The sequence below is a fragment of the Podarcis raffonei genome, chromosome 1 (assembly GCF_027172205.1).
Source record: "Podarcis raffonei isolate rPodRaf1 chromosome 1, rPodRaf1.pri, whole genome shotgun sequence".
Taxonomy (NCBI): Eukaryota; Metazoa; Chordata; class Lepidosauria; order Squamata; family Lacertidae; genus Podarcis; species Podarcis raffonei.
Genome location: NC_070602.1, coordinates 44,810,565 through 44,837,133, shown reverse-complemented (window position 1 = coordinate 44,837,133; position 26,569 = coordinate 44,810,565). Strand labels below are relative to the sequence as shown.

At 41.0% G+C, this 26,569-nt stretch overlaps 2 protein-coding genes across 10 annotated transcripts in view; both read right to left on the bottom strand.

The window, feature by feature from the left end:
* Positions 1-323: 323 nt before the first annotated feature.
* CAPN3 (calpain 3) lies at positions 324-26,553 on the bottom strand. 4 transcript variants are annotated; one of them, XM_053383704.1, is made up of 23 exons: positions 26,466-26,553; positions 18,066-18,135; positions 17,367-17,485; positions 16,865-16,998; positions 16,452-16,620; positions 15,943-16,071; positions 15,421-15,504; positions 15,043-15,128; positions 14,368-14,445; positions 13,637-13,797; positions 12,334-12,503; positions 11,591-11,602; positions 10,370-10,578; positions 8,978-9,014; positions 8,437-8,550; positions 6,917-6,991; positions 5,194-5,251; positions 4,374-4,438; positions 3,451-3,519; positions 3,225-3,303; positions 2,699-2,815; positions 1,491-1,549; positions 324-921 (listed from the first exon to the last, which is right to left on the bottom strand). In XM_053383704.1, the coding sequence occupies exons 1-23, from the start codon at positions 26,466-26,468 to the stop codon at positions 895-897; spliced, it is 2,124 nt and encodes a 707-aa protein (XP_053239679.1). In that variant the 5' UTR covers positions 26,469-26,553; the 3' UTR covers positions 324-894. The 4 variants fall into 4 exon arrangements, with proteins under 4 accessions (XP_053239679.1, XP_053239661.1, XP_053239669.1 ...); XM_053383686.1 differs by lacking the exon at positions 26,466-26,553 and adding an exon at positions 19,288-19,581; XM_053383694.1 differs by lacking the exons at positions 8,437-8,550; positions 26,466-26,553 and adding an exon at positions 19,288-19,581.
* Positions 18,090-26,569, bottom strand: part of GANC (glucosidase alpha, neutral C) — a 33,921-nt gene continuing 25,441 nt past the window's right edge. For 4 of the 6 annotated variants that reach the window (XM_053383572.1, XM_053383590.1, XM_053383579.1 and 1 more), the window contains 2 exons: positions 26,466-26,569; positions 24,469-25,328 (listed from right to left, as the gene is read on the bottom strand). In XM_053383572.1, the coding sequence (XP_053239547.1) occupies positions 25,219-25,328; positions 26,466-26,569 (214 nt within the window). In that variant the 3' untranslated portion in view covers positions 24,469-25,218. Of the gene's footprint in view, positions 18,136-19,558; positions 19,647-24,468; positions 25,329-26,465 lie in introns of those variants that run through there. The other 2 variants (XM_053383622.1, XM_053383601.1) reach the window with 2 other exon arrangements.

The following is a 26,569-nucleotide window of genomic DNA, read 5'->3' as shown; positions in this document are numbered from 1 at the left end:
AAAGGAAAGAATTGTCATAGGTAGCAAGCCAAAATGCTTCCCTGATGGAACAATTGCCTTAGTGCGACATTGAATTCCATTAAAAACTAGATCCATCGCTTTTAGGTGACTTTAGAAATAACTGTTTTAATAATGATAACTTGTCCAAGATTCCTGGCCTCTTAGGATCTCTTACTGCAAAATATTTCAAGCTTAAAACAATAGTTGTTGTTTGCAGTGTGTTTGGAATGCCAGAAGGGAGGGCCACCTTTTTTAATTAAAACCTTCTGGGTCTACATGTCAGTGGTGGGCAGAGTAACGGGCAGCTCTTACCTTTGTACATTTCAAGAACGCGAGCCAGAGGTTTCAATGCACATCCTCAAGATGCATTTCTCCATGCTTCATCCAGGCAAGCAAGCAGCATTATCACATTTCACTGGCATATTCCAGCCAGGCAAAAGCACTTGAGCACAGAGCATGGAGCGGGGCTGCTGAGGCATGTTGTTGGAGGTGAGGAGCCCCAAGGCTTAGATAAAGAAGCCCAGAGGCCCAGATTCAGGTTTGCAGGCCTGAGGTTCACTGGCCCTGTTGTAAAGGATTGCCGGCATGCCCTAGAACAATGCAGTTCCCACCAAAGTGATGACTGCAACTTTCTCATGCAAAATATGCCTTCATCCTGGTGTCAGTTATCAATAACTGGAAAAGTACATTTTCAATTTACTGTCACTTGGTAAAGGGAGATAGATGCTGATTCTTTATGTTCCTCTCGAGTTGTGCTGCCCTCGTCATCTAAGCTGTTAAAGGATGGAGATTCACAGAAGTCCCTGTCTTGCAAGTGAATATCGACCGGCTTCTTTCAGTTCAAAAGACAAGGTACAATTTTGAGACAGAAGACAGAAACAGAAGTGATGTTTTTTAGGCATACATGGTTAGCTGCAGCCACTGGAAGGAAGGGAGAAATGTTCAGTGACAACAGCAATGTTTAAAGTGCAGAACAATTGTTAGGCTATCTGTGTAACCTTCCTAAGTTTATCATTCCACTTGAAAGCCCCATTAAAAACAGTGGGATTTACTTCTGAGTAAACATGGATTGGGTCAGATTTAAAATTATATTGGGGGCTTTCGACAGCAACAGTCTCAAGTTTCTTGAGGGGCCCAACTGAATGGTCAACTTTTCCCACACTTGGACTTGGTATGGGCTAGCAGTTGGGCTGCTAGATATCATGTCATGCCCAATTGGGTTACAGTACTATAAACAAGAAAGGTGTGAGCTTGCTAAACCCACAAAAGGTGGCGTTTATTTATTGCTCCCAATACCGCTGTATGGGTGCACAATACAAACATGCATGCATACATACATATATTTAGGAGGAAATGCAACATGAGAATCAGCCCCCAAACTGATTTTATCTTCAGTCTTCCTATTCTTTTTAGAATGCCCCCTCATTAAGGAGAAAAATTGGAACAGTACAGCTGTAAGCTGAAGTACAACACAAAGTAAAAGTGGTTACCTCTAAGACATTCAGTTTAATAATACCATCGCCATCTTTATCAAAGGCATGAAATGCACCTAAGGGGACATGAGAAAACAAAGCATACGGTCAATCAATGTAAAATATAGAGCATTCTGACTAGCAAACTAGACAGCAGGCCTCAGAATTGTGAGGTTTCAAGAACTTCAGTGTTTCAAATGCTAGAAACAAATGCCAGTCATCTCCTGAACAGTGTGATTTATGTGCTAGGAATTCATAAATATCGCCAATGATATTAGTAAGCTTGGAAGATCCTGATAGCTGCCATATTTGAAAGCTAATCTTCAAACAGAATGGCAAAAACAAAGAAATAACCAACATTTGAATAAAAAATGGCATAGCAATTTCTAATAATTATATCTTTGGATTGCCCTTCCCTCTCAAGAGATTAATAATGTTAAAAAAAATGAACAGTCAATATGGATATACTGCTTGTTTCTAGGGCCTTTTCCCAATTCTTTTCCTTGGTATGGTGTTGAGCTGAGGCAGGGCTGGATTAACCATTAAGCAAAATAAGCACGTGCTTAGGACAGGCATAGGCAAACTCCAGCCCTCCAGATGTTTGGGACTACAATTCCCATCATCCCTGACCACTGGTCCTGTTAGCTAGGGATGATAGGAATTGTAGTCCCAAACATCTGGAGGGCCGGAGTTTGCCTATGCCTGGCTTAGGACATCAAGGGAAGGGGGGCACAACAGAAATTTCCCATTGCTAGATTTACCATGGACCATATGGTGCAGCTGGGGGGAAAAGGCAACCCCCCCCCAATAAAAATGAAAACAACAACAACAAAAATAAATATATTATTTATAAATTAATAATATACATTAATCTTGGGATTAATGCCACTTGGTCCACCAAGGCTCACATGTTTATATTTTGAATATGGGTGCACCAAAACCTTTTAAGTACTTAGGGCCACTAAAGGCTAGAGGATAAGTAAATGAACCAGCAGCTAGAACACAAACAAGGAAAATTTGGAATGATTCTGAAGGCAAGCTTTCCAAAACCCAGAAAGGCCTCCTGGATGTGAAGAGTGTTTACATCTAAACTGTCCGCATTATATGCATGCATTTGAATCAATCGGAACATTTCCATGTGGTATGGAGCTTATTACACTCCGAGTTAACCTCCTTGGCCACTCCTTGGATAAAACCATTTTAAATACATTTTAAAAAATACTCACGGAACATCCCCTCTAGTCGCACGAAACAACAAATGAAGCTGTCAAACTGAATGTTCATATTTCTGTCAGCATATCGCATTGTAATGATGTCATACAACTGGTTATTCAGGTGAAACCCTGAGGAGAGAAACAAAATGGAACGTCCTGGGTGATAGGAATTTGCTTTTGTCTATTATCTGACCTTTTTTAGAGGTAATATCACTTGGATAAGTAATGGGAAACTCCAGATTCCATCAGCCCCAGACAAGCTTGGCCAATGGTAAAGGAAGGTAGGAGTTTAGAAAGTTCTGGAAGGTCCCAGGTCCCCTTTCCCTGTGTTTCCTGCTAAAACAAAAGCATAGTGTTGAATCAAAGTAAGTCTTACTCAGAGTTGAGCCATTGAAATTAATGGACATATCTAACGTAGGTCTTTGTTAATGGGTCTAATCTGAGAATGACTTAGTTGGATATAACCCACTTTATCAAAGACAAAATAGTAATAAAAATGCTCTTTAAGCAATATACAGCATTGATCCCTGTGTGATACCTGCATCTTTAACTGCATTACGCATCTCGTAGCTGTTAATAGTTCCTGATTGATCAGCATCATAATGTCTGAAAATTGTCTGAAAATGAAAAAAAAAGAATGAAATGATGTAGAGAGGAGCCCAGTCATCTTTTGTGGTTCAATTTTGTCATGCTATGTGTAGACTTTGACATTCACAAGCTAGTTTACCCTCTATCTTTCAAAATATGCAAGAAACAAAGAATACCTGCCAGCTCTTAATCTTATTCCAAAGGTGTCGAAACTCATCAAGGTTTATCTTCCCAGAACCATCTGTCTGTGATGTTGTTTAGTTAAAAATAAAAAGTAAATATAGTGAACAAAGTCTGACTTCTTTTGAGGGGGGTGTAGAATCCTTCTCCAAATGAGAAGGATTTAATGTCCAGAGATAGAAAAAGTGAATAAAATCTCCTACTTAGCCACCTAGTTGACTGACTTTCTTCAATAAGAGGAGAAACAGTTTTTCTTTACCACAATTCATTCACCCCCTTATCTATAAATCAGTAACAGTGGTATTTTAGACATAGCACAAAACTAGAGAGGACAGATTTTTATAACAAAAGTAATATTTGTATATATTTTTATTAATTATAATTATAAATATATGATAAAGTGAATACAGTCGTACCTTGGTTCTCAAATTTAATCCGTTCCATTCCGTTCGACTCCCGGGACAGTTCGGAAACCAAGGCGTGGCTTCCGATTGGCTGCAGAAGCTTCCTGCAGCCAATCGGAAGCCGTGGAAACCGCATTAGACGTTTGGCTTCCAAGAAATGTTCGCAAACTGAAACACTCACTTCCGGGTTAGAGACGTTCGAGAGCTGATTTATTTGACAACTAAGGCATTCCACTACCAAGGTACCACTGTACTAAATTTCAGTTGGTTACTGTTTCTTTGAGCCACGCTTGCAGGTAGTTCTCGCTCTTGTCAGCTCCGGAAGCTCCTTGCAGAATTCTCCTCCCTGTTCAATACCTCTATATGGCCTGACTACCCATTGATAAGGCACAGTGAAGCATTACAGGGGGTTGAACTACTAGATGGCCCTAGTGGCCCCTTCAAACTCTACAATTCTATGCTTCTAGAAGCAGTATTGCAATATGAAGTGATTGTGCATGATTTGAAAAGGATACGTCCATTAAAGCAATCATGCTGCGGCAGGACTCCAGCGCAAACCCTTTTGTCTTCAGGTCCTGGTCTAAAATAATTGGGTTAAATTAGATAAACATTAATATATAATTGCACGTTTTATTGGTCAGTTTATCAGGTCAATGACTAAAAGCAGAGCAGGTCTGCTTGAGAAACAAACCTTGGGATTTATTATGGCACAGACCAAGAAACTCCTTACATAGCCCAAATGTACTTTGATCTATAGCAACTACTTTAAGGGTCTGGATTAAACACCAGTCTGCGACGGTCACCGGTGTCATTGGCACCATATAATAAAAATAAACTGACAACCAATACTTCACAACTATTAGGTGATTTAAGATTCTGGCAACAGAAGAATGTTCTAAACATTTGCAAACTGATGCCTAGCCATCATATAATTGACTAAGATGAATTTATTACTCTTCTGGAAGACCTTCATCCATATTTTTAAAAATATCTTCAAATAAGGCTTATGATGATGATTTATTAGTTGCTCATTAACAAGGTATCCAAGTGACTTACATTTAAAAGTGTAAACATAAATACATTATATCATTAAACAATCTGTGGTCTCTTAAATTGTGGGAGGTATTATTTTTGTTTGCTAATATGTATTTTTGTGTTTTTTCTATTGTAAACTGCCCTGCGATCCTCACATGAAGGGCGGTACAGTATAGAAATTTTATTTTTTTAAAAAATAAATAAATATTAAGCAAAGAAGTGATACACATGCAAAACCCCAGGGTCTGGTAATTTTTTTGGCAGGCAGAATAGAAGGAAAGCAAGGGAAACCAAGCTTACGTTTCTTCAGAACATTGTTGAGGACATTCTGGAGTTCATCAGCACTGATCTCCATGTCCTGTGAGGAAAAGAATGGGGCAAGAAAGTGGTAAAGTTAATCAGGGAGTAAAAAAAAGGTCTGTATAGTTAAAGCCATGGTTTTCCCAGTAGTGATGTATGGAAGTGAGAGCTGGACCATCAAGAAGGCTGATCGCCGAAGAATTGATGCTTTTGAATTATGGTGCTGGAGGAGACTCTTGAGAGTCCCATGGACTGCAAGAAGATCAAGCCTATCCATTCTTAAGGAAATCAGCCTTGAGTGCTCACTGGAAGGACAGATCGTGAAGCTGAGGCTCCAATACTTTGGCCACCTCATGAGAAGAAAAGACTCCCTGGAAAAGACCCTGATGTTGGGAAAGATGGAGGGCACAAGGAGAAGGGAACGACAGAGGACAAGATGGTTGGACAGTGTTCTCGAAGCCACAAACATGAGTCTGACCAAACTGCGGGAGGCAGTGGAAGACAGAAGTGCCTGGTGTGCTCTGGTCCACGGGGTCACAAAGAGTCGGACACGACTAAACGACTAAACAACAACAACAAAAAAGTTGCAAGAATGGCAGGCCCAATTTCTTTCCACAGCAGGAATGTGTGCATGCAGATGTGGACAAAGGAAATGTACTTAGGCGCTTAGAAGCGGATTTCTAACATGACAGAGAAGGTGGCCTAATTCAAAATTAGAGCAGGCTGCGTAGGATAACCAGATGGAAAAGAGGACAGAGCTCCAATGTATTCTTGTAGTTGTGTAGAAGAGGAGATTTCACCCCAATAACCCTCATGATTGTTTGTCCATTACTTGTGAACTGGATCAGTGTATATAGATATGCTATAAAGGTAAAGGGACCCCTGACCATTAGGTCCAGTCGTGACCGACTCTGGGGTTGCGGCGCTCATCTTGCTTTATTGGCCGAGGGAGCCGGCGTACAGCTTCCGGGTCGTGTGGCCAGCATGACTAAGCCGCTTCTGGCGAACTAGAGCAGTACATGGAAACGCCGTTTACCTTCCCGCCGGGGCGGTACCTATTTATCTACTTGCACTTTGACGTGCTTTCGAACTACTAGGTTGGCAGGAGCAGGGACTGAGCAACGGGAGCTCACCCCGTTGTGGGGATTTGAACCATCGACCTTCTGATCAGCAAGCCCTAGGCTCTGTGGTTTAACCCACAGCACCACCCGCGTCCCTTCATATAGCCTACCTCAAAGATGAAATTCCAATTAACCAGAGATGTATGACAAGAGACAGTGGGTACATTGGAAACTATGCTGCCCTGTTAAGGACAGGTCATTTTACCACACAAAAATATTTTGAGACAATTCAGACTAGCAGACCTAGCAGAATGTTAGGCTACTTCAGAATTTATAGTTATAGTCTGAATCATTTTAATTTGAAGACTTTATCTAGATTATTCAACTGGAGTTATGAAAAGTAAGCATCTTCCTTTGTAAGGGTGGAACAGGAGTAGAGGGAAGCTGTGCCACCCCCAGTTTTGCCACCTGCAAATAGGGTGGATAATTTTGGGGGGCCATTTTCATTCAGCCCTAAATTTGCACTGACAGGAAGGATACAGACTTTCAAATATTCTGCAATTAGCTTTACATGGCTTAAGGCATTGGATAAACTACTTATGTATTTATTTACAAGTTGCCAGTATTGGTCTGACACAAAATAGAAGCAGTTGTGTACTCACATCTCCAGCAATCTGCCAGAAAATATTTCTGAACTGTTTCTCTTCCTCACTCTCCTTGGAATCTCTTTGTGCAGGCTGCAAAGACACAAAATGCAAAATGAAATGAAACTAATGATCAATGAGTTTTTGGAAGAGAAAAGATGGTGTTTATTGGGACGCTTCCTTGCAATTCAGCCAAATGACACTTCATTCTGAGTTTATATCTGGGTGGGTGGGTGATTTCTGCAACATGCCATTAACTCAATAATAGGGCCTTAGGGGTTGATTTATACTGGATCATCCATACATCATTCTGCTTCATTACTTGTTCTGCAATGCTTCTCCAGTGTTACCACATTATTGCTGGAGGGGCACTCTGTCACTATAGCGCAATAAAAGTGGGACAGGAAATAAACCAGACCATTTGTGGCATAAAAAGTAACAGGATTTCAGCAGGAAGTTACAGGACATGCACCGATCAGAAACAAAGCAATGTGTCTACCCCAAACCTTTCTCAGGACATCTGGAGAGGTCCCAAGTCAGTCCCCCCCCCACAAAATAGGGCTCTTCCCATCCCCCTATTTTTGATTACTTCTTTGGGAGCTACTCTGTCCATGGACCTGTCAAAGGTGCTTTGTTTGATGCCTCAGCACTTTCTAAGGCTGCAATCCTATTAACACATACTTAGGAATAACTCCCATTGATAATAGTGGGACTTACTGCTGAGTAAACATGCATAACACCAGGCTCTGTGGTTCCCAGAGTAAGGATTGTTTCTGCTTCACTGGTTGATCTCTTGCTGGCACTAAACCATGGCTTGACTTACTGTTATGCCCGAACCTGTGCTCATGGTTTGTCTCACTCCAGACAAACTATGAGTTGTACCAAAGATTTGTTCTTGGTTTGCCACTCATGGTTTGTCTGAAGGGGGTTTGGTCATAATACTAAGTCAAACAAGGACTTAGCCTCAGGTAGCATCGCAGCAGCAGAACCAGGTTGGGGGAGATGGAGCACAGCTGTGCCACCACAATCTTTTCCTCTGGAAACCTGCACATTTGGTTATTCATGCCAAACCATGGTTTGACTTAGCTTTACATGCAAACAGGGTCATGAGCATTGTTATGTATTGAAGTTCTCACCCTGGCCACCAGGAGTATTGTGTATGTAGTTTTCACTCAGGTCCATGTCAGTTATTTTAGGCGGGAAACCCTGGGTTGTTGTTGCTACATTGTTGACAGCTGGCTGCCTATAAAAGCAGGCCGGCTGAGCTGTTTGCTGTTCAGTTCTGTCCAGCTTACAAATAAAGAGCTGCTCTGGAGAAATTGCTGTGTCGTCTGCTATGTTCGCCCACAACTTAACAAGCATTATGTTTGTTTTCCTCTGTAAAGAATAATTCTCCCAAGGAGATGTTTTCCGAAGGAGGCAAATATTATGTCTGAAGCCGCATGCTTGCTGTGTGAGCAGGTTTAGACCCTGTTCAGCCACTTGGACATGCTAGTTAGAGCACACACAGCTTTCCTCATGCTGACCGATACAGAAACCTCATCACTTTTCTTTTTCTTATCTGTGCTTGCTTTCCCCTTGTCCTTTTTAGGCCCATCATCACCTTTCGGATCCTTGTTCTTGTTTGCTCTGTCTGAGACAAATATGATTGGCTAGAGAGAGAGGTGAAGAAGAAGTGGAGAAGCAGCAGCAAATCAGAGCGTGGCAGTTAGAAAGAGGGCAGTGAATTCACAAAGCACAGTCTACATATTGGCTCATCATCACACACCCTGGTGCCATCAGATTTGTCAGTTAGACACCCACTCAGTGAATAAAATAATATTAATAAGGTGAGAGCAAAGAAGGCTCAGGGGTGGATTTTTCATCACTCTGATATGTGTGTTTTAAAAGCACACGGCAAGTTTGTACATTTCTGGTATTGCAGCCATTCTACAGCACAAACAGCAATACTGCAATTGCAATGAAGTTTAGAAACAGGCAATAGAGTCTGACAGAGTGACATCCGTTATAACCTTTCGTGTCATTTCACAAATCAACCAAGGGCTCCAAGAGGGAAAACGTCAAAGACAATGTACTCACAGAAAGATGTCCTACTTCAATCTTGTTTTCAACTTCCCTGTAAAATTGAAAGGGTTGAGTAAAGGGAGAAACAATGGGAAGAGGGATAAGATATTTCTATGATGTGCATCTTTTTACTTGGCTTGGAAAGCACTGCATGATGACATGTTTCAATAGAGAAGCCAGGCTTGGATTTAAGCAGCCTTTCTTTGTACACAGCACAATTCTATTCATGTTTTCTCATAAGCAAGTTCCACTGTGTTCATTGGTAAGTGTGCATCAAATGGCAGCCTTAGATTGCAAACATTCTAATCCAAGTGTATAACAAAAGAGCACAGCATGATGGACAGGGGGACAAAGAGTTTGCTGCCTTTGTGTAATGAGTTGGTGCAGCAAAATCCCTGGTTCCAGTATTACTTTACCCATGGAGTAGCCTTAGATCAGGAGTGAGGAACTTTAGGCCCCGGGGGCCAAATGTGGCCCCTCAGGTTGCTCTATTTGGTCTTCAGGACTCTCCTTAGGCCACAGCCCTCCACAGCCCTGGTCTACCACACCCTCTTCAAGTGTTCTGCCTGGCTGGGATGTGTCCTAGAAATGTGATAACATCTCTTGTTTACCTGGATGGAAGATAATGAGATGGGAGTATAGAAACCTTTGGCTTTTGACTCCATGTGACTTTTCAGCCAACAGGACACATTCCTTTATAGGGAACCTTCCAGATGCCACATGCCATTGTCAGGTGAGGCAACAGAGGTAGTGCAACTTTTTACAATATGCTGCATCACCTTTGTTGCCCCACCCGGCACTGCCATGTGGCCCCTGGAAAGTTCTCTATAAGGCAAGGTGGCCCTCAGGTTTAAAAAAAAGGTTACCTACCCCTGCCTGAGGAAAATCATTTTTGCCTCAGCCATCCCCATCTGCAATATGTGAAGAATAACACTTGATAGGATTGGTATAAGTAGTACGGAAATCATGGGCTATCCAATTAAGTTGAATGTTGGAAGATCCAGGACAGACAAAAGAAAGCACTATTCCACACAGGACATAGTTAAAATGTGGAAGGGTCTTCTGCTAGATGTAGTGATAGCCACCAACTTGGCTGGTTTTAAGACAGAATAAGACAAATTCATGGAGGATATGTTGTTCCATCTCCACTGTCTGAGGCAGTACGCCTATGAATACCAGTTGCTGGAAATGATACATGGAGAGAGGGCTATTGTGCTCGGGTCCTGCTTCTGGGGTTTCCCTTAGGCATCTGATTGGCTCCTGGGAGAAAAGGATGCTGCACTAGATGGGCCTTAGATCTGATCCAGCGGGTTTCTTCTTGTGTTCTTAGACACGAAACACTCAAAAAGTATAATAATGCTATTTTTATAAATGTTTTGGAATACAAAACGTGGATCTTCTACTTACTCCGAATGACTTGGTTTTTCTGAGAAAACTCTTAGGATAAAATCTCCCTCCTGGTGAGGTTCATACGTGGATGGGATGATGACATATTCATTTGGAGGCAACCGGAAGCGTTCAGAGACCTCTCTCATGTTTATGTAGCTCTTGCACTTTACTTTGGAGGCATTGTAGAGGAAAAAGTCCTTCTGTAAATGCTTCTTGTCACCTTGCATCTGTAAACAAAAACAATAAATTGCCAAACAAAAAACTGTGTATGCCCCAGAACTTTCAAAGGGCATGCTTAAAAATAGAGAGCAGAGCTCCGTTGACCACTTGGCAATGTATTGCACCTAAATACATTGCCCCAATCCAGCTATGGTTAGATAGAGGTGACTAAGAGCTGAACTGGATATAGTGTAAAAGATATTTGATGAGGATCTTCTCTTTCTAATTCAGTGCATGCACATAGGCTTGCTCATTTGCTTGGGAAAGTGATGTTGCAACAGATGCTGTACTTTTGCCGACCTGCTCTGGGTGGTTGAATATTCCATCCTGCCCATTTCTCACTTCCCCAAACAAATTAATAAGCCCAATGCAGATGCTTTGAAGAAAAACAAGAAACCCCATATCAAAATTTCCTGCATCCTATCTAGTTGGCCATAATTGCTTCTACTGGTTTCAATGGGATTTGATCATGATAGCTACAGATGACCTGTTTAATCCTTCTTTCCATGTGATGAAACTTGAAGGGTGGTTTAGGATTGTAAGCTATTCACATTATCTAGGAACGTTACCTATCAAATGATGGGTGACATTTATTTAAAAGTATGTGACAGGTTGTATCTCTACTTGAGTGGTTTCTCCAGATTCTATGTAGTTACATATAAAACACATTCTCATATTTTCAGTGAAACCATAGAGATATTTTTCTACATATAATACTTCACACCTTTCATTTCTGGTAACACATTCCCCTTTTAATATTGTTATGTGTGCTCTTGGATATTGCCTCTTGCATGTGTATCTGAGTGCATGGCTTGGGATGCCTTACACAGGAAAAATACAAATGTCTAAGATATGTGCAAATCCACCTTTCACATTTGTGACAAGTCACTATTAAGAAACATGACTGGACACTTCCAAACAGCTGTCACAGAGAAGCATAAAAGCAGTAATATTTGAGAACGTTAAACCAAGATGATATTTGAGAACGTTCCACCAGGTCTTTCTTCATTCTGTTCATACCTCTTTTGGCACCTGAGATAAAAACAACATAGAAATTCCATTAGAAATGGATGGAGGAAAGCCTATTGCATATTTATTTACATCTACCACCCACAGCCTAAGTTCACAGCTTTGACAAACATCTGCTCAGTGAAAATCTAAGTAGCAGCTTCTGTATTCCATTTACTTAGGGAGTATATAAGACAACGCCCCAGCCTATGTGTGGTCCTGGGCTCTTTTCAAAATTAATCAAACTGATAGTTAAAGTTAGTTAGTAAGGGGCAAAATCAATAAGAAGCAGATTCAAACGTTGCCTCAAAAGCCAATTTTTGGGAAGCAACAAACCACTGAGTAGACAGGTAAACTGGTAACTATTCTTTTAATTCCTCAGTTATACAAGGACTTGTGATTTCTTCTATGTTGTGGGCCAATTTTCACCATCAGTTCCAGCCAGCGCATCACAACTGATAGGAGTTTTAGTCCAAAACATCTGGAGGGCATGAAACGGGCAAAGGCTGTTATATAGGCATTATGCAAGGGTCTACAGTCTACAAAAATAATATTTTTGAAGTAGCTCATGTCATGTTTTATGAGTGTGATGTTTAAAAGCAGACTACTGCAATATTCCCCTTTCACAGCTTGCTTCACATACAGTCAGCTGGCTATGAGAGGAGCATATATCACTGGGGCCAGAAGTTGACCAGTTCTATTGTTCAGATCTAACTGAGGTGACGGGTAACACGGCAGTGTGGCAACTATGCTACCTCATAGATGGCAAAGCCAATAGTGAGGAGCTTGGCTCCCAGCTTGCGTTCTTTCCTCCTGTTCTTCTGCATCAGCGCAACTAGGAAACTGCACGCAACTTCGTCATCTTCTGGGTCATCATCTTCTTCCAGGAGTTTCAAGCGGTACTGAGGATTGGTCCAAAATGTGTCTGTGGCCCAGCCCAAAACATTCAAATTTAAAATAATATTTTAACACTCAAAACAGTTACATTGACAGTCCCTGTGGTAATCATTCCCCCCTCCAGTTTTGATATATAATTCTTTCAGAAAATGAAATTTGGCATTTTTTAATGTATTTGTAGACTTTTCTCTGGGCAAAGCAAACAGACCTGCTTTATTATGAACTTCACCATGTTTGCTCTCCACACTTCTCTGGAATAAGATGCTCATTTAAAGCAGGGGTGGCTAAACTTTTCTGGTCAGAGGGCCTCATTCCCTCTTGGCCAATCCTGCTGGGATCACGTGCCAGCAGTGGGAGTGGCCAAAAGTGGGTATGACCCCTGTCTCTCATATGCACACGTGGAAGAAGCTGGGTGGGGCAGAGCTGTTATGTTTTCTTCCCAGAAGATGGGTCCTTGTTTCTTACCAGGAGGGAGAGGGACAGATGGCATGGGAAGTCAATGCAGTGCAAATGCACTGGCAGGAGCGCTGAATTGGCTTCACTGATGAGTTTGCACAATGCTGAGCACCCGCCAGGACGCGAGCAAAGCAGCTCTGCTCCATCCAGAGAAACACTTCTGACACACAGGCGAAGAAAAATGACCTCCTTAAAAACTGGCCAAACACAACTGTTTGAAAAGAAAAGGCATCCTGTCCTTGATTTTAGAAAGCACATACATGTATTGCATGAGGCAGCATTTTAGAGGCATCCCCTTCTGTTTTTGAGAGATAGAGGAATACCTCTTCTAAGACAGACACTATTATGGATCTTTTTATAAATACTTCTTTCTCCTATTTTTAAAAAATATTCTGCCTGATTAATCAGAGGATTCTTTAAAACATTTTACAATGATACCTCTAGTTACAACCTTAATTTGTTCCAGAGGTCCGTTCTTAACCTGAAACCATTCTTAACCTGAGGTACCACTTTAGCTAATGGGGCTGCCCGCTGTCACCGCGCCGCCAGCAGGCTATTTCTGTTTTCATCCTGAGGTAAAGTTCTTAACCCAAGGTACTACTTCCGGGTTAGTGGAGTCTGTAACCCAAAGTGTTTGTAACCCGAGGTGTTTGTAACCCGAGGTACCACTGTAATGCCATTCGAAACAACCAATATTTTATTTACCTGGATAGTTTCGACAGCCCCCTGCTGTGCAGCCTCGCACCCACCGCCCTTCGGTCACTGAAACAGTCCAGGTTTGAAGCTTATCAACCACCAGGGTATCAGGTGTGAGATTACACATCTCCAGCTTTGTGAAGTACCTGAGGAAATCTTGGAATGACATCCTAGAGGTAGAAAAAAATATGGAAGAAACCTTTAATTCCCCAATACATTGATTGTAAGACATCCAGAGTGGCTGGGACAACCCAGTCAGATGGGCAGGGTACAAATAATAAAATTCTTCTTCTTCACCTTCACATGATGTTGTGTACACACATCATTTGAATGCCCATCAACTTGGGGGTGGCGGCCCCCTCAAATATTTTATTGGGGGAGCCAATGGGACCTTAGCCCCAAGAGTTGGCTCCTATGAAGGCGACTAATCTGGAGAAGGGCTTGTGGTTTGCTTCTAGACCAGAGGTTCCCAACTGGGTGTCCACAGACACCAGGAGGTCCATGTAACCCACCTAGGTTGTCTGTAGCACCGTTCACATAACAAAAACTACCATAGATATATCCCCATTTTCAAAAGCATGGTTCCATGGCTTAGCTCTGGGGAAAAACAGCTCATTGGGAACCACTAATCTAAGGCAGTAGATTCTGAGTCAGACATAGGACTGAAGGAAACGCATATTAAGAAAGAGAGAGAGAGAGAGAGAGAGAGAGAGAGAGAGAGAGAGAGATGGGATATTTACCAGAACTCCCCATCCTCTGCAACTTTATGTTGTAGGCGGGTCTTCTCTGCTTTGTCAAGAACATTCCATTCATCTGAACTGCAATATAATGAAGAAGAAACTTTCAGTATAAAACTGATTTTTTAAAAGGTAAATGTGCTTCGCTTCTCAAATCATAAATCAACATGCAAACTTTTCTGTGCTAGATCTAGAAATTAAAAGTTTACCTTTTGTTTGTTCAGCAAATGGTGAACTGCATTTAGTTACCTTTCAGAACAGGTGTTTAGGAAAGCAGTGAACATGTTACATAACTTGATTACTCAAAACTTGATGGCTCACACTTGAATCTACAGGCCATTGACTGGTATGAGGCAGTACAAAAGCACCATCCCTGGTACTGTATCAGTCATGGCCATTTCATAACTGAAAGACCACTTTGTACAGTAGTTCAGGCACTGAGTGATGAGCATTGCAGGTAGGAACTCACCCAATGACAGTTTACCTGAGCATTAGACTCTTTCAAAACAGTTAAGCACACTTTAAAGCATCTTTGGAGAAATGACGTATATATCACAAACTTCTGAATTTCACACCAGAACACAAAAGGACATTTACCTTTCTTGGTAAACATGCAGAAGAACCAAAGTGTATTAAGTGAAATTAAAATATCTTTTAAAATCAAATGGCTTGACTCACTTGTCACTCCAGGCTCCATTCCATTCTACTTGCCCCCAAGGATTTCTCAGCCGCACGAGTTTTAGCTTGTCCCCTTTAAATGTTATCTTGGAAAGGGGGAAAACATAATTAATTCAACCAGCCTGTGTAGTATGCATCCTTTTACAGACTCCCACCTTAAACGAGAACGGATGCTATCATTAGTGGAGTCCCTTTAATATCTTCCCATTTTCTCTTCTAAACATGCTTTATTTGCACCTCTGATCTTGACTGACACCAGTGAATATATTTTCCTTTCTTTTCAAGGTGAGGTTGCTTAACCACTTAATTTGTGTACGTGGGCTACATGATTTTTTTGTACTCTAGCAAAACGCATTTACTTTTTGCATCTACACTTACCTCTTCCACTGCTGTAACTGAATAGGCATGACCTGTCACCAGTCCATTCGTCATGCGTCTCTCAAACAGCATTGGAACGACAAGCTGTAAAATGCAGAGGAAGCATGTTAAGAATAAGAACGGTGTCATCTGCGGAATTTTTCAAAGGACAACATGTTCTGCACATTTCCGTTTTGTTTTCTTCTATTCCACATTCTTGAAAAGGAGAAGGCAAATTGATATGCATGTCCCGTGATAAAGATGAGGTTTCCTAATAGGGCAATAAAACAGAAGTTTTGCCATTTATATTCTAGAAGAACATCCTGCTTCAGGGTCTATGTGCAGCTTTGCAAACTGCACAGCAATCCACAGTTTCTGCAGCAAATCCCAATGCCAAACACACAGTTAGGCTTCAATCCTATATCCGCTTACTTGGGAGTAAGCCTCACTGGAACTTTATTGAATATTAATAGGATTTTACTGAGCAGAGTAAATCGATTTGTTTGCACGCAATAACCTAGGTTATTGGCAAGGAATACAAACCCGTTTTGCCATCTCCTCTGCCTGCTGGACTGAGTCATTTGGAAATTCATTCATATTCTTCAACATTTGGGCAATTAATAATCCAAGATTAGTTTCAGGAGCAGAGCCATAAATAAACCCTGAACTGTCCTGGAACAAAGAAAAGTGGGGAGGGAGGGAAAAATAGGAAGGCATTATGAAAAATAAAGCAGAATAGCAAGATTAGTTAATAAAAGTTGGGAAAACAAGTTTTTATACCTCTATTTCCTCTTGCCCACAGGACAGAAGAATGTATGTTTTCACCAGTGGTGCTTACTAGTGACATAAGAGCACTAAAATGGTATCTCAAGTTTAGACTTAAATGTGGGGAATATTTGGTCCTCCATATGTTGGTGAACTACAACTCCCATCAACCCCAGCAAGCATGGCCAATGGTCAGGGATGATGGGAGTGGTAGTTCAGTCTTATGCTTACTAAATATGAGTGGTATGAAATTAACCCCAGAAAAGGCCTGGGATCAATGGATGTACCTCAATAGAGCAGGCCATGAGTGACCCTCTTTCAAAGGCATGTTTCATGATTTTATAGATATCTTTAGGAACATCCTTTATCTCATAGAACTCTGTTACTCCTCCTGTGAAATCTTCCATGGCCTCGGTGGTGTTACCTCCTTTGAGAGCCTCATAAGAGCCATGGAGCCTGAGAAGGAACAAGAAAACAAAATTAACACTCCAAATAAATTCTGATGATTCATTTTCATTGGGGTATAGGTCATTTTTTAATCTGTTCTATTGTAAAATCAAAATGCATCTGAATAATATACATTTGTTATAAGAATAACACATTATTTAATTTACCTCAGTTTAAACAGATGTACAGTTGAATAGGGGTATAATATATGCATATAGTATACAGAAATGGAATGTGTAGAAAGTATATTTACTTTGCATAAGCTTTTTCCAGTAAGGCACTCCAAAATTCATTTTGCTGGGAGGATTTTGTGAAGACCAGTTGACTGCCATACGTTGGTAAACGGTCATCAATGATAACTTCCACCCAATTTCCATAACGCCAAAACTGGAGAGAAAAAGATGATAGATAGATAGATGATAGATAGATAGATAGATAGATGATAGATAGATAGATAGATAGATAGATAGAAAAATTTGCAGTTATGTGTGTGTTAGAAAAAAAGTGATGTGTGGATTGTGATTAAGAACGGGTTTGCTCACTATAATTGGGGCTAGACTTTGTTATGTGATAGTATTGTTAGATAGATAGATAGATAGATAGATAGATAGGTTTGTTAAGTGACAGTAGCAAATAAGTCATTAAAATAGGCCTTTGATATCAGTGCCTATTAATCTATTCCATGCTGCTGGTTACTGTGGCATAGCTGAACAGCAAAAGGCAGCATCTTCTTGTGTCTGATCAACAACTCATACCTGGAAGTGAAAGATTCCAGCATAATCTTTTATGAAGGTCTGCTCCCGTGGTATGACCCGGAAAAGCAATTTCTCATGCAAGGTGAGACAAGCAATGGCAGCCAGGAACCAACAGTCACCTGAGAAGAATTATACAGAACAGGGCAAATTAAGTGTCAAAATTACTAGGAGGAACAGAGAATATATGCTGCTGAAGGATGAGTGCATCTACAAATATATTTTTTGGTCTTCAGAGCAATTTGCATTTAATTGGCATATATTAGTTAGGACAGGGCTGGCCAAAGAAATTTTGGCACCTGAGGCAAATCACAAAATGGCACCCCACACCATTTTGGGTGGTGGCGTGACGATTTATATCAGGAACAAGGGGGAAATAAAGATCTACATCGGGAACAAGGGGCCGAGTTAAGAATGTTGAATGTGCAAGTGTATGTCTAGAGACAATGGATAAAACAAACACTATTAGCTGCACTACTAGATAAGTGTTTAATGGTTATTGTATTTGTATAAAAACCGATTAAAATTGTTTTGTTTTGTTTATTGAAAAAGAGGGGGTGAATGAAGATCTACATCAGGATCATGGGGGTAAATCAAATCAAACTCACCCAACATTTGAATTGGGAACCAAAGGCCATTGCAAGGGACTTGCTAAATAAACTTATCAGACACACAAAACAGCTCTGAAGAAAGGACTTGTACCTAATTCTCCTTGACAAATGTCACTCCTGTTGGCTCCACCAATGATAAAGCGTGGATTCTCACAAATTTCCTATGGAACAGAAATAAATTGCTGAAAAAGTTCATGTTACTCTAAACTAAACACTTGTTGTGCCACCTGAACCAAGCAAACTGTGGTTAATAATAATAATAATAATAAGTGAAAAATGCCAAGGCTCATTCACTTTATGCCCAGATCCACACAGTGTACGCTTTGATAATTATAGACTAAAATAAATTGTAAGCTGCACTGGCAATGGCTGCAAAACCTCTGTAATTTTGTTTATGATCAATTATATAAATTGATGTAATTGTATAAATATAGTGATAAATTAATGAAAATGAAATGCAATGTTGAGGAAATAAAAGATTGTTGCTAATAAAAGCATTCCATGTTCGCTTACCTAGGAGTAAGTCTCATTGGAAATGTGGAATTTACTTCTGAGTAAACATGTACCTGATTAAGAGACCAGAATTCAAATCTCCACTCAGCCATGAAGTTCTGTGGGTGACCTTGGGCGGGTTACTGTCTCTCAGCCTACCTCACAGGGTTGTTGTGAAGATAAAATGGGAAGGAGGAGAACCTTGGAGGAAAAGTGGGCTATAAAGGGGTAGTAAATTAATAAATAAGACTAAAATATGTCATCCATAGTATTTTACTGCCATTTAGAAACAGCTATTTTTCTGCAGCATGCAAGTGTCTTTCCTATTTTTAGTGTATTTATTTACTAGAGTATAACTTGGATTCCATTAAATCATTGTAGAATCTTTTTTTCATAGAATGCACAAATTATAAAATCTTGTGCATTTCAGCCTTGAACTTCTGGTGGTTTTCGGCATGCTTCTAACTGAATACTCTTGAATGAATTTCCAGGGTTTGTCCACAGTAGAGTTTATTGTTTATTTGCAGCTGTTTGCATTCCCATTTAGTTTGTGTAGCCCACATGGTGTTACTCACAAACAACACAAATCATGGTGTTTCCCCCTGAAAATTTGGATACACCTGACAAAAGGGATTTTTCAATAAATCAGGGTAAATCAGTTGAAGGAGCATGTGGAACCTCTTAAAATCTCATCATTTCCCAGATATCATTTTTTCTATCTATGCTCTCTTTTTTAAAAAACTTGGAAAGGAAAAATGTCTTTATTACATTTGCAAACATCAAATATAAACAACTTTACGTGAGATAAGAAGCCTACTTACTAGTGGTCTCTTCCACTCAAATTTGACAGGGAGCTTTTGGCTGAAGAAGAGGGAGGAGTCATTAGCAGGGAAATCTGGATCCTCATAAAGAATCTTCTTCTCAAGGCATTTCTTGTGGAGCTCATGAAAGGTCTTTTCCTTTACTCCAATGATGGGCTGGTTGCGGCTGAGGATAGCAGAGTAGATCCCCGCTGGACCTCCGCCTGGTTCACTTGTTGTGCTCATATGCTGGCGGGGAACCTGACCAGCCCCCGTCTCTTGAACCACGGTGGCACCACCAACAGCCAACGACATGGAGATCAGGTTTAGGCAAACTTATCAACTTAACAGAAACCAGCAAGTAAGGGAGATCTGGCTGCCTGGAAGGAAGTGACAGGAAAGAGGAAGTTGCTCTGCAAACGGTTTCTCAGGCACAGATCTCTCTTTCCCTCCCTTTTGCCTGCAAAAGAGCTTCAAACAAATTTACGAAGAACCACCATGACACCAGGTTGTGCACGTTTCATCCTGAGAAAGCTGCTACAGGAAGCAAGAGAAATTGTTGGGTAACATTCACCTCCGAATTGGTGTGTGCGAGCGTACCACTAGCATGCTTTCCAAAGGTTGCAGCTCAGAAAACTAAAAATAAACTCTCAGGGAGAGTGCCGATGTGGAGGCGGGGATGAAGAAAGTTCAGAGTTGCTTCTTTCAGAAGGACTGAAAGGCAGTTGAAGTCACTTTTTCACCTCATGCAAAAAATCAAGCTAAGCCAAAACACAATCGAAATTTACAGGATGCTTGAAAGTTCTTTTGCTAAACACACCTTAATGATAAGATAGGCCAACATGTTTAAGAGTCTATCACATAAACCATGTTTCTGCATATTTAGAAGCAACTTAGCAAAACTAGAATTCAAAGGACTATCATGCAGAGGCACCACCCAGTTGAATACTTAAGTCCTGAGAGTTTATGTTAATGTATTCAAATTATGTTTTATTCTCAGAGGGAATATTTCCTTCAGCTGCTGGGTAAATCTGCTAAGTTTTCCATCTATTGGTGTCTTGCCTAGCACAAGAAGACATAATTTAATCACCTTAAATAGAAAACAGGAATGAAGAGAAAGCAAATCTATCTATTGAGTAACACGTGCAACAATTTAATCTCTGTGAACTAATCTGCAGGTAGCACTCAACTGGAAAGCATTCTGAAGAATGATATCCAGATTTTACAATGCCATGCCTGCTAATTTATTAATCTCAGTGCTTTTAACAGTACTAAACTGACCCTCCTCTCCTCATTCCTCTCAAAACAGATTAAGGAGAAGAATCTGAAAGAGCACCAGCTGCTCTCAAAGATCTCCTCACAGCAGCTGCCTAAAGGATGGGCTGTTCCACTCAATGCCCTGTTGCCTTATTCCTCTATTTAATTTTGGTTATGGGGCACACTGGGGTTGTCAAAGGGTAAGCCTCTTTTCACTCCTAAGGAATAAGTAATGAAAAATGGCAAGCTACTTGATCTGCAATCACTTTATTTTAAACATTCTATTGTGTTCATATTTTATATCCGGGTTCTGTTTACCTCTGATAGTGTGAGGCACATGCAAACTATCTTTTGGCAGCTGTGGTCAGGGGAAATACTAGGAGCAAATTAAGCTTGGTGAGCTCACTGCTATGCAAATACTCACGTTATTCAGGTTACAGCAGCATTCTAACACCACCAGCACCAATGGCAAAATGCCGCAAACTGTGAAAAACATCTGCCTACTTTTATTCTTTTGGTTTATTTCTCTACCAGTGCTGCCATTGGGAGAGAAAGAGAGCCTAAAGCTTTGGGCTCTCATAAGCTGGCCTCAGACTGAAAGAATCTTCTGTATCAAGATAGTCGTAAAAACTATTTTTAAACAAACCAGCTGGAGCACTGCTACGAAATCCCAGTCAACATTTTTCTGTGGAACACTTGGCACTGCCTCAATGCAATGTTCTCAACATGAGTAAGAATGATAACCAATTGTGACCACTACAGTTGGGCACAAACAACTGTTGGAGGCAAAAAACCAGTTACTGGGAACCACAGGTGGGGTGGCTGCTAAGCTCCTGATTGACAGCTTTCTATAGGCATTTGGTTGGCAACTGTGAGAAGAGGATGTTGGCATAATCGAGCAGTGTTGTGATGTCAGGCTCCCAAACTTAAGTGCTTTTTCTTGGGGGTTAAGTCCCAAGTGCAACTTGCTTCCAGTTAAAAATACATAGGCTCAATCTACTACACAAAACACAACAAGTAAAACTAACTTTAGCTTCAACAGACTAACCTTGGTTGATGTAACAGCATGCAAGCTTTCAAGTTACATAGAATCCTTTGTCACTGGTCAAGAAACACATGGATTCTAACAAGTTTGCCCCATAAAAGTTACTACCTTAGTTATTTGGCATTGGCTGCTATGACATGCATCTGAAGGAAGCTGAACAAAGCCAAGCTACCCAATCTTTGAGATTGATTTTTACAGCAATGATTTGTGCCACTGGAACTAGAGCCACATCCTCTACGAATTAGGGAAGCTTTGGTAACTGTGCCTTGGTTGTCACAAAATGACCTTGGCCTCTATCTTATGCTTATATTTATAAACTGCTATAGGTTTCTGCTGGTCTCAGCAGCTTCTATTTGACAAAAGAAAAAAAAGTGCAGAGTTGGGCTGAAGAAGACAACAGTAATAATACCATGTGATAACATTTAAACAGTTTTAAAGTATTTTTAAGTCCAGTGACGCGGGAAGCGGGTGGTGCTGTGGGTTAAACCACAGAGCCTAGGACTTGCTGATCAGAAGGTCGGTGGTTCGAATCCCCGCGATGGGGTGAGCTTCCGTTGCTCGGTCCCTGCTCCTGCCAACCTAGCAGTTCGAAAGCACATCAAAGTGCAAGTAGATAAATAGGTACCGCTCCGGCGGGAAGGTAAACGGCGTTTCTGTGCGCTGCTCTGGTTTGCCAGAAGCGGCTTAGTCATGCTGGCCACATGACCCGGAAGCTGTATGCCGGCTCCCAAGGCCAATAAAGCAAGATGAGCGCCGCAACCCCAGAGTCGGTAACGACTGGAGCTAATGGTCAGGGGTCCCTTTACCTTTAAGTCCAGTGACTAGCAAATTTGTACATTCAGGCTGAAGATGGGCAGTAGAGTTTAAGACAGTTGAAAATAGTTTGAGAAAGACATCACTTCTCATGCTGTATATATAGTTCCCTTCATCCCTGCCAATGTCTTCTCATTTAGTACCTTTAGGTGTCAAGCATGATTTCAAATACTGACCAATCAGATGTCTCTAGAAGGACATGACTGCGATGGGCCATCAACACATTAGTTTTGCTTAGCTGCCATGGTTACATGGAATGGTTATCAGCTATTCTCTTTTGCAGGGGGGGCAGACCTGTAGCTCTCCAGATGTTGTTGAACTACTACTGTCATCATCCCTGACTGTAGGCCATGCTGGTGGGAGTCTTACAACATCTGAAGGGCTGCAGGTTCTCCATCCCTGTCATATGTCAAACAACAAACTAAGCTAAGAGTATTTGGATTTAGTATAGGCTACAGTCCTACAAACACACTTACCCAGTTGTAAACCCCACTGAATGGCTTAGTGTTGAATGTATAGTGTTAAACTCTGAGTCTTCAGCATGCATTACCTATCCATTTCTGAACACATTTTTACAACCATAAGAGCTCAAATACTAGATACAGCAAGGTTATCTCCAAGCCACAGAGAAATGCAGAAATATAAGCACATTTATATGGAGTCTTTCTTCCACCATGAAGCTCCAGGCAGTATACATGCTGCCCAGATTCCAACTTGCTTAGCTTCAGAAAGTGCTTGCATAAAGTTCCCTCAAGACTATGCCCTGTGACCAGAATACACACTGTCCTCAGAACAGTACTATGGAATAAGTGAGCAAGAGCCACTACATCCCTTGGAAAGCAGGCTTATGTGGATCAATTTACATTCACAGCATCTTAAAATGCAGTGATAGCAATTTGTTCAGCAAATCTTGGCTCTGCCAGACATTCTCTCTACAGAAAGGGGGAAAGTTCAGCAGCAGGTGGAACTATGTGCTAAGACACAGCAGGAAAATGTCTTTCAGATGTGTTGCTGCACATTGAAGGAGTTAGATTTTTCTATCCACACTTCAGCATCTGCCTGCTTGTGAATGCAACCAACTTATTTCTAGATAGAAAAACCTTGGACAAGACACTGCCTCCCCTTCTTTGAGAGGCATTGCATGCTCAGCACTGGAAGGCAGTGAATAAAAGGTAGCAGGAGAAGTAAGAGAGATTCTTTATTTCCTTTTATTATGAAAAACCTATTATAACACAGAAATCTTGACTGTAACCTGCTTATGACACTGAGCAGCTTATGAGATTAAAAACTGTTATTTTTGTTGTTGTTGAAGCCATAGAATCTGTATCTGGTCACATTCTTAAGCTGGAATGGAGGAGGAAGGAGCAGATATTAAAATGAAGCTACTATGCAAGTTATCAGGTTGAACCAAGGTCTTGTGGGAACAATAACTTAGCGTAACAATGGCTGATTCCCCACGTCTGCAAATGTAAAAATTGGCTTCTACCCAGGTCTGGTCTCCACCCTTAAGTGAAACATACAAGTTCCTTGATAAGAATCAAGAGGAACTAGGTAGTCAAGTTAATTTTAGGTGGTGTGCTAGGCAGAAAGTCAATAAAAGTCAAACTGGATAACTTTACCTAGCAGTTGTGGGAATATTCCCTCAAGGAATAATGCTCTGCCTGCAAGTTGTCTAGAATTTGATATCTTGCACACTATTCTGTAATATATTGGTTAGCCCAATAAAGATTTGCCTTAATCTGGATTTCTGGCATTTTTATTCATGCTCATTTTTACTTTTTATGGAATCCAGTACAATGGAATACTTTTTATGGAATCCGGAGGTCCGTTCTTAACCTGAAACTGTTCTTAACCTGAAGCCTCCCACTGCCGCCGCGCTGCCGGAGCACAATTTCTGTTCTCATCCTGAAGCAAAGTTCTTAACCCGAGGTACTATTTCTGGGTTAGCGGAGTCTGTAACCTGAAGCATCTGTATACTGAAGCGTATGTAACCTGAAGTACCACTGTACTGTACTCTGATGTGTTCTGCAATATCTATGAATCATTCTAAAATATGGAACAACACTTAAAATATGGGGCAACACAAGAAGGTTGCATTTTGTTTAGTTATATACCATAAAATAAGACAAACTGCGAAGCTTTGTGTTTTGATCTGACTGAAGCGCTCAGGAAAGGAAAGTTTGAATCAGCCAAAAGCTTAAAAAATCCATTGGGGACCTCTCTGTCATATCTCAGTCACTCCAAATTCATCATGATACTTGTTTGGTTTGTTCTTGCAATGGAAGCACAGTGTCCACAATGATACAGGCTATATGAACTATGTTAACTGATGAATGTTCACCCAAGACTTCATGCTTTCCCAAGTAAGAAAACTGGATATTGTTCTATGGATAAGGAAGTCTCTGTAGGAAGTGAATATGGATTATAAAAAACAGTTGTCATTTTCCCTGTCAAATGCCATCTTGCTGAAAATATTCTATGTTTTACATTGGTGGGTTTGGTAGAGATTCTTCCAGGCTATTACCTTCTTTGAAATATTCATTATACCAATAAGAAACTGGTATTTCATAATGCTGAAAAACAGGTCTAGAGCAGAAGTCTTTAAAAAAGCAAGAAAGCATCACTTATTCCAGATATTGTTGCATGGCTCTGAGGCACAAATCCACAATTATCCTGGAAGCCAGCTGTCTTCACATAACAGTTGTTGCAAATGGTATCATAAAGTCATAATTCAATTATTTAAATATAACTTTGTTTTGTCCATTTCAAAAGAGTGAACTGAGTCGCCCTCAACCATTATTGTTCAGTTTTCCTTCCAATTCTGTGGTTCTGCTGTTTCACTTGATATGAAGCACCCAGTCAATGCCAACATTTAGTGAAAGCTTCTGAAGGGTCAACACAGAGATCTTGGCATCATATGTGAAAGCCACTGCTTGGTCTTTCCCATCTGAATGTCAACAGAATTAAAAACACACATGTTATATTCATTTTTAAAATCTACTGAAGAAAGACATATATGAAACTCATAAGGCTGATCAGAGCACAACCCTAGGTTATCCCTGCTGCTCTGAAGCAAACTCCTGTACACCAGACAACCCTTAGAATAAGAGCTTGTCCAAACCTCCATTTGCCCTGCTGCTTTCTCCTGGGAAAACACACTCTTTAACGCTGAATGGGACCAAATCGCAGCTGGGTTTTCTGCAGATTGCCATTTGTTCTGAATCAGCGGTAAAGAGTGGAGAAAGCTGTGAGGCAAACACAAAACTGCTTTCTAGGCATGGGAGAAGCAGGTGTGTGGATGAGCCTTTAGATCAGCGGTTCTCAACCTGTGGGTTCCCAGATGTTGTTGAACTACAACTCCCATCATCCCTGAGCTCTGGCTTTGCTAGCTAGGGATGATGGGAGTTGTAGTCCAACAACATCTGGGGGCCCACAGGCTGATAACCGCTGCTTTAGATCATATCACTGGGGCTGTGTCAAGATGGGACATTAGCTTGCAAATGGGTCATTCAGATCCAATTTTCTGTGTGCATCTTAGGCGTGTGAGAGTCCACACATTTTTTGTTATTTCACTCACCATATTCTTTGCTATTCTGCAATTCCTGAATATTTTTGTGTGCCCTCCCCTAGTTAGCTTACAGGATTAAACTGTGGTTTATTTGATCGTAACAATTCTCATATAGCAGCATCACTCAAGTCCTGGAATAATGAAAACAAACTGGGACTGATTAGTGCTCCGAATGAAGCGTGTGCTTTCAGACAATTCCTCTTCTCCAACTGATATCCAACTTCTGCTCAAAACACCTCAGGATCTGATTGCGTGGCTGAAAGGGGGTTGGGAAATCAACTCTTCAGGTGTTTTTTCCAAACCTTCCCAAAAATCTCCAGCAGCACAGGAGATGGGAGAATGAGAGGAAGCAAGGGGACTTCCTTCTGCACAGAGATGCTCGCTCCTGCTGTCCCTGCTCCACTGATAGGTCTCTGTGCAGCAGGAAAACCAGTGCCTTAACTGCACTGAAGAACTCTAGAGTGGAAGAATCTTAAGAAGCATCTTTAGATGGCGTAAAATATATCTGTCTCTTACCATGAATGCTAGCCGTCACAGAAGATGGTTGTTTTTTTATTCCCAATATCAATATCTGCTCAACTACACACTTTGTATGAAATTGCCCGTTTTCATCTGCACAC

Coding starts and splice junctions, on each gene's coding strand:
- CAPN3 (XM_053383686.1), bottom strand. CDS start 19,581: ATGTCGTTGGCTGTTGGTGGTGCCACCGTGGTTCAAGAGACGGGGGCT. Junction 16,072..16,451: donor TCATGGCCTGCTCTATTGAG/GTACATCCATTG, acceptor TCTTTGTTCCAG/GACAGTTCAGGGTTTATTTA. Junction 13,798..14,367: donor GCAGAGGATGGGGAGTTCTG/GTAAATATCCCA, acceptor TTCTACCTCTAG/GATGTCATTCCAAGATTTCC.